The sequence below is a fragment of the Leucoraja erinacea genome, chromosome 11, assembly GCF_028641065.1.
Source record: "Leucoraja erinacea ecotype New England chromosome 11, Leri_hhj_1, whole genome shotgun sequence".
Taxonomy (NCBI): Eukaryota; Metazoa; Chordata; class Chondrichthyes; order Rajiformes; family Rajidae; genus Leucoraja; species Leucoraja erinaceus.
This window is the reverse complement of record NC_073387.1, coordinates 59,943,261-59,955,711: the sequence shown is the minus strand read 5'-3', so window position 1 is coordinate 59,955,711 and position 12,451 is coordinate 59,943,261. Positions and strand designations below refer to the sequence as shown.

At 44.3% G+C, this 12,451-nt stretch overlaps 1 protein-coding gene across 1 annotated transcript; it reads left to right on the top strand.

Moving 5' to 3' along the window:
* The first annotated feature begins 9,738 nt into the window (after positions 1-9,738).
* Positions 9,739-12,190, top strand: LOC129701865 (actin-1-like). Its single transcript, XM_055643354.1, has one exon. The coding sequence runs from the start codon at positions 10,794-10,796 to the stop codon at positions 11,910-11,912; it is 1,119 nt and encodes a 372-aa protein (XP_055499329.1). The 5' UTR covers positions 9,739-10,793; the 3' UTR covers positions 11,913-12,190.
* Positions 12,191-12,451: the final 261 nt, after the last annotated feature.

Sequence of the window (12,451 nt, the reverse complement as noted above, 5' to 3'; positions counted from 1 at the left end):
TGGCTGAAGCTGACACGGCATTGCGTCATATAGTCAATGAGAACACTGACACAATGCAGAGCAGCGCTGCCTTATCTGTGGATCCTTCTGGAACAATTCAGGATTCTGTTATTGGTGATCCAATTTCATCAATTATTGAAGGTAATTTACAAACGCCCAATGTAACAGTTATTCCATCACATGACTTCCCAAAAGACACAGCACCATATGAAATTGTCAACATCACTCTCAATGAGACAATTGCTCATACGACAGTTTCTGAAACAGAAGATGCATTATCGCCACCAATCATTGATTATGACACTTATTTAATCATTCCCAGATTTTCATTTGATAAACATCAGAATGTATCTAGACAACAATTACTGAAGGGAAAGATTAGCTTAGCTAAACATTATAAGCCATTCAGTCCTCATGTAAGCCCACCAACGGGGTTCAACTCCACAGACGATAGTAAAATCCCGAGCAGTGTAGGTCTCAGCCAACGTCAAGTGGAAAGCAGGAACAACCCCAAAGAAGCAGCAACTAAAATAATGGCCATTAACTCTGATAATTCTAATGCAAGAGCAAATGAAATATTGAACCATATCTCTTCTGTAGGCTATCCATACTCACCCAGTGAATATTCGAATGCACCAAGACATGATTCAGCAGCTCTCGGATCAGAAACATATCTGTCAGTCAGTTCCAGTTCATCAGAAGATGAGTCACCAATAGGTACTGACAGGCCAACTGATTACCCACTAGAACACAGGGCCGGTAGCGATGAAAGATCAAATCTATCACCAGTCAGTTCATATCTCAAACTGGTAAAATACCATTTATCCACTGATTCTTATTCTGGTCCATCAAAGCAGAGAGGAGTGGTTTCGAAGGCTCATAAAGGGGAACATAAACAACACAAGCAGATGCCAGTCACCACCCGCCCAAAACTGATTAGACGCCAACTGCCTCCAAATGGAGTAGCTTTGCCCCAGAGGGAACCATCTGCACACAAAACCCCCTCACCCCAGGAAGAACTGTCAGCACACAAAATCCATTCACCATGGAATGAATCCTCAACACATGGATCCTCTTCAACACAGAGAGAAATCTCACCAAAAGAATCCACTTCATCGCAGAGCGATTACATGGGGAGTCCACTGATGGCCAGTGATGATTCAAGTCCAGAAGAAGGTTTGACTGTGAGGAGAAGCCTGCGAGGTTCAAGCAAATATCAATCCTTGTCCAGATCTTCATCCATCATTGAAAAATCAATAGGGAGCCAATTCCCAGTCTCGAATGTAGATGATCAAATAGGAGTCACATTGTCCAGTAACAAATTAATAGGACAAGATATACTTGTCAAGAGCCAACGCAAAATAAAACCACGCCGGTCAGTAACGAGAGACAGTTCTCTTTCATCAGGAGGCCAGAAGACGGCCAGCAGCAACTCCAGCTCGACGGGGTACACAGCAATAGTCAAAGGCCACAAGAGATTAGTTTACAAGTCAGGCAGTAGCATTGAAATAGTCAGACACAAAAAAGCTCCAAAACTGCGTTCATTACAAACCACTCCAACAGAACACCTAACTCCACTTGGTAGTCATGTCAAATTATCAAGACTGATGTCAAAAAAGAACTCTTCTATTACTTCAGAATATCTACTGCCAACCGGAGGCCAAACCAGTCCAGTGGGCAGTGACCAAACCAGTCCAGTGAGCAGAGGCCAAACCAGTTCAGTGGGCAGTGGCCAAACCAGTTCAGTGGGCAGAGGCCAAACCAGTTTAATGGGCAGTGGTCAAACCAGTTCAGTGGGCAGTGGTCAAACCAGTCCAGTGGTCACTGGCAAAATCAGTCCAGCGGTCACTGGCCAAACCAGTCCAGTGGGCAGTGGCCAAACCAGTCCAGTGGGCAGTGGCCAAACCAGTTCAGTGGGCAGTGGCCAGCCCAGTCCAGTGGGCATAGGCCAATCCAGTCCAGTGGGCAGAGGCCAATCCAGTCCAGTGGGCATAGGCCAATCCAGTCCAGTGGGCAGAGGCCAGCCCAGTCCAGTGGGCAGTGGCCAGCCCAGTCCAGTGGGCATAGGCCAATCCAGTCCAGTGGGCAGAGGCCAGCCCAGTCCAGTGGGCAGTGGCCAGCCCAGTCCAGTGGGCATAGGCCAATCCAGTCCAGTGGGCACTGGCAAAATCAGTCCAGTGCGCCGAGACAAAATCAGTCCAGTGGGCAGAGGCCAATCCAGTCCAGCGGGCATAGGCCAATCCAGTCCAGCGGGCATAGGCCAATCCAGTCCAGCGGGCATAGGCCAATCCAGTCCAGTGGGCAGAGGCCAGCCCAGTCCAGTGGGCAGTGGCCAAACCAGTTCAGTGGGCAGAGGCCAAACCAGTCCAGTGGGCAGTGGCCAGCCCAGTCCAGTGGGCATAGGCCAATCCAGTCCAGTGGGCACTGGCAAAATCAGTCCAGTGCGCCGAGACAAAATCAGTCCAGTGGGCAGAGGCCAATCCAGTCCAGCGGGCATAGGCCAATCCAGTCCAGCGGGCATAGGCCAATCCAGTCCAGCGGGCATAGGCCAATCCAGTCCAGCGGGCATAGGCCAATCCAGTCCAGCGGTCACTGGCCAATCCAGTCCAGCGGGCAGAGGCCAATCCAGTCCAGTGGGCAGAGGCCAATCCAGTCCAGTGCGCCGAGACAAAATCAGTCCAATGGGCAGTGGCCACCACCCCAGTGGTCAATGGCCAAACCAGTCCAGTGGGCAGCAGCCAAACTAGTCCTGCGGTCAGTAGCCAAACCAGTCCAGTGGTCAGTGGTCAAACCAATTCAACCTCCATTAGCCAAACAAATCCAGTTATCAGTAGCCAACCCAACCTAGCAGCCATGATGTAACCCCACACCACAGAGAGCCATTGGCAGGCTAGTAGCAATTTCAATCAAATACGGCATGTGCACGTCATTAATCTCCCTATCTAAAAAGAGATTGATTTGTAACCAATAATAATTCTACATCACCATTCTAACTACCAGTCAAAAGCAACTCCAGTCAAATTGTGACGAATTGACTCAGTAACAATTCCAGCCCAATGGACATAAAATGTTACCAGTACTCAGACCATAAGGGCACTGCAACAAGCTTGAAACATCAGGCTAGCAGGGAGTTTATTGGCAGCCAGTAACAATTCCAATAGAATGGAACATGGTAACAACCCTGGCGCTATGCAGAGTACATTCCCCCTTCACAGTCAACTCCAGCATCACTTGAAACATTGGCCACCAACATTCAATCCCTGTAATGTTGGATTGCTGGTGGCAATTAGTCCCGCAGAACAGAACATAAAACCTCAGTCGGAAAAAGTAGCAATCCAGTCTAATAATGGACTATAATGTGATCAGCATACCAAATGGTTGTGATTTACATTAATTAATCTCAATCAATATTTTCTCCTCTGATCATGATGGTCAGTGACCACCAGTGAGTTCAATCAAATGTTGGTCACTCAGTACCAATGCCAACCTCACCGGAAAACTGTGCACTAGTGTGCGATAATTAATTGGGGATATCTGACACCACCACCAGATTAATCAACCGGCTCAAAGGCAAATGCTTATCCAAAGATGATTGCTCCACTAATTTCTTGTAGCAAATGACAATTTAATATTAATTGTAACGGCAGTGAGTTAAAAATTGCATTCTCAGCTTGACATTAAAGAAGATTTTTAATCTTTTCATGATGTCTTCATTGATTGTCAATCTCTTTAGAGTCATACAGGATGGAAACAGGCCCTTTGGCCCAACTTATCCATGCTGACTTAGTTACCTAATCAACCTAGTCCCACTTGCTTATGCCTGGCCCATATCCATCCAAATCTTTCTATCCAGATACCTGTCCAAGTGTCTTTCACGGTAGCTCGTTCCATGTAGACCCAATCCTCCGTTTACTCTCCTCCCTGCCTCGGCTGTGCCACATTGACTGTAGGTGTCCGTGCAGAAGAAGCAAATATTAATTGACAAATATACCCCCTCCCCAAAGAGTAAGTTTCCCCTTGGGTTCCTATTAAAACTACCCCCTCTCACCTTAAGCCTGGTAGAGGCAGATATGATAGTGGCATTTAAGAGGTTTTTACATAGACACATGGAAGTGTGAGTAATAAAGGGATATGGATCATGTACATCATGTTTGGCACAAACATTGAGGGCCGAAGGGCTTGTTCCTGTACGGTTCTATATCACAATAAAGTACCATTGAACTAATCTTGCTCCAATCAGTTCGATATGATCCCAATCATATAGTAAAAGTGATTTTAATCCAACCAGACCTCCTTCAAGTGATTCTAGTTTGACAATGACCTTCAATCTGTATAACACAAACTAAAATGACCATCCCAAAACAAAAAGAGCTGTAATCACAGTCAACACTGCCTGAACTCAATCAATCACAGTCTGACATCTCAGTCCAGTGCTGGAGGTTGTGACAAGTTCAGAATAACAGAAGTTCCATGTGACAACTCGCTAGCATCACCTCGAGAAGGATAATTCACAGCTAACATTTATTTGTATTTGAAATATATTTACAATCAACTTATTAATCATGTTTCTCAATGTGGCATGCAAGTTTTATGTTATATGATATCCTGTAAATATTTACATAAAATATGTACATAAAATATTCTTGTTATTGGTGGATAGACAGCACTGATTCAGAAATGTGTGTGGCTATGACCTATTTGAACCTGCTAACTAGTTAGTGTATGGGTGCTGAAACAAAGGACCACACAATAGAATGCAAAGTGCTGGAGTAACTCAGCGGGTTAGGCCGCATCTCTACAGAACATGGATCATGTTGAGACCCTGCTTTGTTAAACTGAGTTCTTTTGTCAATCTAAAGTCAACGACTCAAACACTTGTAGCTGTTTGTAAAGAAGTGTCATCACCACACTGTAACTTTACTTCTTTTATTCATACTGTAACATACTGTAACATTACAATGAGCACTAGCTGTACGTGGTCCGTCACGGGAACTAGAGAGAGAGCAGTGGGTGGGGAGGTTGTAATTATACTTGTGATATGGGGAGTGGTTAGTAGTGGTGAGGTAACTATATTAAAGGTACATGCACATAGAAACATAGAAACATAGAAATTAGGTGCAGGAGTAGGCCATTCGGCCCTTCGAGCCTGCACCGCCATTCAATATGATCATGGCTGATCATCCAACTCAGTATCCCGTACCTGCCTTCTCTCCATACCCCCTGATCCCCTTAGCCACAAGGGCCACATCTAACTCCCTCTTAAATATAGCCAATGAACCGGCCTCGGCTACCCTCTGCGGCAGAGAGTTCCAGAGACTCACCACTCTCTGTGTGAAAAAAGTTCTTCTCATCTCGGTTGTAAAGGATTTCCCCCTTATCCTTAAACTGTGACCCCTTGTCCTGGACTTCCCCAACATCGGGAACAATCTTCCTGCATCTAGCCTGTCCAACCCCTTAAGAATTTTGTACGTTTCTATAAGATCCCCCTCTCAATCTCCTAAATTCTAGAGAGTATAAACCAAGTCTATCCAGTCTTTCTTCATAAGACAGTCCTGACATCCCAGGAATCAGTCTGGTGAACCTTCTCTGCACTCCCTCTATGGCAACAATGTCCTTCCTCAGATTTGGAGACCAAAACTGTATGCAATACTCCAGGTGTGGTCTCACCAAGACCCTGTACAACTGCAGTAGAACCTCCCTGCTCCTATACTCAAATCCTTTTGCTATGAAAGCTAACATACCATTCGCTTTCTTCACTGCCTGCTGCACCTGCATGCCTACTTTCAATGACTTGTGTACCATGACACCCAGGTCTCGCTGCATCTCCCCTTTTCCTAGTCGGCCACATATCATCTACACTGTTGAAATCAATTCTTGATTCAGCTGAGACTAAGTCTCTTGAACCTTCCAACACAGAGCTGATGCTCTGGGGTGGGCCCAGAGAGGAGTGATAGAAACTCATGTCATTTATATTGGTATTAGACATTTGAGATACAGAGGGTATGACAAGCTAGTAACCAATCATCTGAGTCCTTCTGGTGATTTACAACATTAGTCACATGATCCCCCTTCCCTGGCCTCTTTACAACCTTTGTTTGCCTGTGGTACAACTTTGCCTTTAGAATAATTTATTTCAACACAGCAAATCCCCAGTAGGCCCAATTATCAAAGACCACTCCTCATAATATACGATACATATGCCATACATCAGATGTACTGTGAATTTTTTTTCCCTCCAATAAAAAACTATTAATTAAAAATAAAATAATATGCAATACATATGTAATACAATGATCACACAAGTCACACAAGTCATACATGTCATACCAAGAAGAAAGATCTATATTACTAAAAGTCTGATCTTAACCGCTTTTGGCTCGCTGTGGTGCGATTTCTGAGAGAACGCCGCCATCTACGGCCGTCATTTTTGGCCACCTCGCTTAGAGCCCCCCTCCGCCTTCTGGGAACGAAGGTTTTTCCCATCGATAAAAAATCAGAGAGATATTAATGTTTTTTAAAATATTGCCATTCTCTCTGCTGCCCCTCCTGGTGGAAGGGGGAGGGACTATAAAACCCGGAAGTGGTGTGCCTCACTCAGTCTCTGCAAGCTGGAGGAAGCCAGAGGGTCATGTTTCTCTGAGCTGTGAATAACTGAACACATGTCTACTCAACTGTGAGTGCCCTTAATGTGATTCTAAAATGCTTGCAAAAAGTGTCTATTGGTTCTAAATTGCTTGCGAAAAGTGTCTCTATTGGTTCTAACATGCTTGCAAAAAGTGTCTCTATTGGTTCTAAAATGCTTGCAAAAAGAGTGTCTATTGGTTCTAAAATGGTTGCAAAAAGTGTCTATTGGATCTAAAATGCTTGCAAAATGTGTCTCTAATGGTTCTAAAATGCATGCAAAATGTTTCTCTATTGGTTCTAAAATGGTTGCAAAAAGTGTCTCCATTGGTTCTAACATGCTTGCAAAAAGTGTCTCTATTGGTTCCAAAATGCTTGCAAAAAGAGTGTCTATTGGTTCTAAAATGATTGCAAAAAGTGTCTATTGGTTCTAAAATGCTTGCAAAATGTGTCTCTAATGGTTCTAAAATGCGTGCAAAATGTTTCTCTATTGGTTCTAAAATGGTTGCAAAAAGTGTCTCTATTGGTTCTAACATGGTTGCAAAAAGTCTCTATTGGTTTAAAATGGTTGCTAAAAGTCTCTTGGTTCTAAAATGGTTGCAAAAAGTCTCTCTATTGGTTCTAAAATGCTTACAAAAAGTGTCTAAAAGGTGTGTGTGCATTCGTCTGTCTGTGTGTGCGTGTGGGTGAGTGTCTGTGGGTGAGTGTTTGTGTATGAGTGTGTGTGTGAGTGTTTGACATAGAAACATAGAAACATAGAAATTAGGTGCAGGAGTAGGCCATTCGGCCCTTCGAGCCTGCACCGCCATTCAATATGATCATGGCTGATCATCCAACTCAGTATTCTGTACCTGCCTTCTCCCCATACCCCCTGATCCCTTTAGCCACAAGGGCCACATCTAACTCCCTCTTAAATACAGTCAATGAACTGGCCTCAACTACCTTCTGTGGCAGAGAATTCCAGAGATTCACCACTCTCTGTATGAAAAATGTTTTCCTCATCTTGGTCCTACAAGATTTCCCCTTTATCCTTAAACCATGACCACTTGTTCCGGACTTCCCCAACATCGGGAACAATCTTCCTGCATCTAGCCTGTCCAACCCCTTAAGAATTTTGTAAGTTTCTATAAGATCCCCCCTCAATCTCAATCTAAATTCTAGCGAATACAAACCGAGTCTATCCAGTCTTTCTTCATATGAAAGTCCTGACATCCCAGGAATCAGTCTGGTGAACCTTCTCTGTACTCCCTCTATGGCAAGAATGTCTTTCCTCAGATTAGGAGACCAAAACTGTACACAATACTCCAGGTGCGGTCTCACCAAGGCCCTGTACAACTGTAGTAGATCCTCCCTGCTCCTATACTCAAATCCTTTTACTATGAATGCTAACATACCATTCGCCTTCTTCACTGCCTGCTGCACCTGCATGCCTACTTTTAATAACTGTTGTACCATGACACCCAGGTCTCGTTGCATCTCCCCATTTCCTAATCGGCCACCATTCAGATAATAGTCTACTTTCCTGTTTTTGCCACCAAAGTGGATAACCTCACATTTATCCACATTATACTGCATCTGCCATGCATTTGCCCACTCACCCAGCCTATCCAAGTCACCTAGCATCCTCCACACAGCTAACACTGCCCCCCAGCTTTGTGTCATCCGCAAATTTGGAGATGTTGCATTCAATTCCCTTGTCCAAATCATTAATATATATCGTAAATAGCTGGGGTCCCAGCACTGAGCCTTGCGGTACCCCACTAGTCACTGCCTGCCATTGTGAAAAGGCCCCGTTTACTCCTACTCTTTGCTTCCTGTCTGCCAGCCAGTTCTCTATCCACATCAATACTGAACCCCCAATACCGTGTACTTTAAGTTTGTATACTAATCATTTGTGACGTCATTTGAAGATGGACACAAAATGCAGGAGTAACTCAGGGGGACCGGCAGCATCTCTAGAGAGAAGGAATGGGTGACGTTTCGTGTCGAGACTCTTCTTCAGTCTGAAAGAAGGGTCTGGGCCCGAAACGTCACCCATTGCTTCTCTCCAGAGATGCTGCCGGTCCCGCTGATTTACTCCAGCATCCAGCATCTTCAATTTTCTTGGCCCCACTCTGGCAGTAGAAGTGGGGGCAGATCCGGACCGCAACGGTCGTGAACCCCCAATACCGTGTGCTTTAAGTTTGTATACTAATCTCTTATGTGGGACCTTGTCGAAAGCTTTCTGGAAGTCCAGATATAACACATCCACTGGTTCTCCCTTATCCACTCTACTAGTTACATCGTCGAAAAATTCTATAAGATTCGTCAGACATGATTTACCTTTCATAAATCCATGCTGACTTTGTCCAATGATTTCACCACTTTCCAAATGTGCTGCTATCTTTCTTTAATAACTGATTCTAGCAGTTTCTCCACTACCGATGTTAGACTAACTGGTCTGTAATTCCCCGTTTTCTCTCTCCCTCCCTTTTTAAAAAGTGGGGTTACATTAGCTACCCTCCAGTAGTGAAAAATTATCACTAATGCATCCACTATTTCTGGGGCTACTTCCATAAGTACTCTGGGATGCAGCCTATCTGGCCCTGGGGATTTATCGGCCTTTAATGCATTCAATTTACCTAACACCACTTCCCTGCCAGTTTTCTTTCATAATCTATTTTCCCTTTCATAATTAAGCCCTTTGTCCTCCTCTACTGGACTCTGAATTTCTCCCGGTCCTCTGGTAGGCTGCTTTTCTGGCTAATTTGTATGCTTCATCTTTTGTTTTCATACTATCCCTGATTTCCCTTGTTATCGACGGAAACCCCCCCTCCCCACTGGCCAGCAATATTGGAATTGGTGGAGAGGTGGAATATTGCACTGGGGGACCAGCCCTCCCATGTGAAGCTGAGACCCAACAGGTCCCACTTAGTCTAGTATTTCTATAAATCTAAACAATTTCTATAAGTCTAATGTTTACATTCCTACTAAGACAATACATTTCATAATTTGTTTTACTACAATTTCACAGTTTGAAATACTATTACCTATGTCTTTAAAACATTAATTATATAAATTTGCTGAATTGCAGTTTCTAAGTTCAAAACCCATACCCATCCCAACCACGCATACATGGGTCGTTATTCTGTCAACTTACTTATAAGTGTTTGGTGCCAGAATACAGCTCAATTCTAATTTGCAGCCCCTTTTCCTCCTATCTCTGGGAGCTGTATTTCCAATATCTCTACAAGGCCTTTTACAAATATTACAGAATAAAGTGTAAATTCACAACAAACCATTACATCAGTCAAATTATCTTCTTTTCCAAGCAACTACTCCTCTTCACATACATCCTAATTCAACATAGCCAAGGCTATCTACAGGGCCTATTATCTCTTAATCTTGAATTCTGTCTCAACTCAGCATAAACCTCACAGTTTAAGAATGTGTCATAGAGAAAAGAGCAGTTGACCTCTGGCCTAAGAAAAGGCCCCTATTCAGTTATCCATTCTCCAACACAATCATACCAAATACAATTTCTCCCAGCAATACAATTGCCTCAAAGCAATAAACTAAGCTATGTAAGAAGGAACTGCAGATGCTGGAAAATCGAAGGTACACAAAAATGCTGGTGAAACTCAGCGGGTGCAGCAGCATCTATGGAGCGAAGGAAATAGGCAACGTTTCAGGCCAAAACCCTTCTTCAGACTGATCTACGCTAAATAAACTAAGCTAAGCAGGTTCAGGCCTCCATGTTTAGTTTCATCTTTCCCTGTGTGTATGTGTCTCTTTGTACTTTATTTTGTTAGGAAATCCTTAAGCTTTTCTTTTGCAAATTACCTAGCTTATATAAAAGTCACTATCCGAGCAGTTCTATTATATAATATTTCCTCAGATTCACACTGGGTGCAGTAACAGCGATGGGTTGGATGGGCACCACGTTACAAGGCGGCAGCTCATTTCCCTGATCATCTGGCAGTCCATTGTGCCATCACTGTGCGCGTAATAATCTGAGCTGTTTACTCTCCTCCCTGCCTCGGCTGTGCTGCATTGACTGAAGGTGCCCGTGCAGAAGAAGCAATTATAAATTGACAATTATACCCCTTCCCCAAAGTTGGTAGAAATTCAAAATCAGTGAGTCCTCTCTGAAGCTGTTTGCTCATCATCGTGTCTTAAGTAACAAGATTAGTATGATGGCTAATCCCGCCGTGATCATAGACAACGGATCTGGGCTGTGTAAATCTGGCATAGTTGGTGACAGCATCCCCACATCAGTCGTACCATCTATTGTCGGCTGCTCCAGAGCCACAAAGGGAGCACGGAATGCAAACCTAAAGGACTATTATGTTGGCAAAGCAGCACAGACCAGAAGGGAAGTCTTGAGTTTGAAGTATCCAATTGAACGTGGCGTGGTGACGTCCTGGGAGGAGATGGAGATGATCTGGAGGTACATCTACGGCTTTGAACTGCGTGTAAAACCCAAAGAGAGGCCCATCTTGCTGACTGCTGCCCCACTGACTCCGTTCTTAAATAGAGAAAGAATGGCTGAAATCATGTTTGAAGGCTTCTCTGTGCCAGCCATGTACGTAGCCATTCCAGCCACGTTGGCACTGTATTCATCAGGCCGCACTCGAGGTGTGGTCTTGGACAGTGGGTATGGAATAACCGATGCCGTGCCCATCTATGAAGGGTATTACCTCCCAGATGCTGTTCAAAGGCTCCATATGGCAGGTAGTGATATCAACGAAAGCCTTTGGAGACTTCTGTTGGAGAACGGCCACTCTTTTGCTGAAAAGGTGGAGGCAGATGTAATCCAGGACATCAAGGAGAAACTGTGCTATGTTTCCCTGGATTCCAAAGTGGAGAGCAATAAGCCAGCAGAGGAAATACAACGGGAGTACAGGTTGCCTGATGGGACACAGGTTCTGATCTCAAATGAGCTCTTCAGAGCACCAGAGTTGCTTTTTACACCAGAGAGCCCAGGTGTGAAAGACAGTGGCATTGACAAGCTGCTGTTAAACAGCATTGCATTGTGTGAGCCAGGGCTGCATAAAGAACTGTCTAGCAACATGCTGCTCTCTGGTGGCTCCACACTGCTGCCAGGAATGGAGGAACGGCTACTGAAGGAGCTGAAGCTACACACACCTACCGATGTCCCCGTCAAAGTCACTGCCCCACCAGAGAGGAACTACTCTGTGTGGATGGGAGCCTCCATCTTAACAAGCTTGTCATCCTTTAAGCACATGTGGATTACTCTCAACGATTACAATGACTTTGGGCCATCTGTAGTGAACAAGAGATGTTTTTAAATGAATAGAACTGTGTGTCCCAAAGTGTGACTATAGTGATCAGATTTTTAAATGTATGTGATCAAATACTCGATCGGAGCTAACATTGCTCGAATGTTTCCCAAATCAACAAAGGATTTGGAATTAATATTTCTTACCAGCAACTCCGCTTTAGTTGTGTTTCTTGCGTGTACAAATGGAGCCAAACTGTGTGTTGGACAAACATCTGATGTGAGAAAGTAGAGATGTAAAAAGAAGCTGTTAACTTGTTTCCACATTATCTTGAGTCAAGTGTGTGAGCAATGATTACACTTGTTCTCCAGTTTGTAGTTTCTCATTCAGCTGATTCCTCCTCTCCCCTCCCTCCCTCAAGCCCATCTCATCCTTGTCTGACACAGACCTTCATTGTCATTGGGCTTTGACCAGTAACGAGCAGGCTCCATTGTGATATAAAACATTCCAGAACCCTTGGTGATATTGCAGAATTCTCTTTAGTGATGCCCGGTGGAAGATGGACATTACTGGCACAGCTAAAGTTTCTGCCACCTTCCACTGTCTGT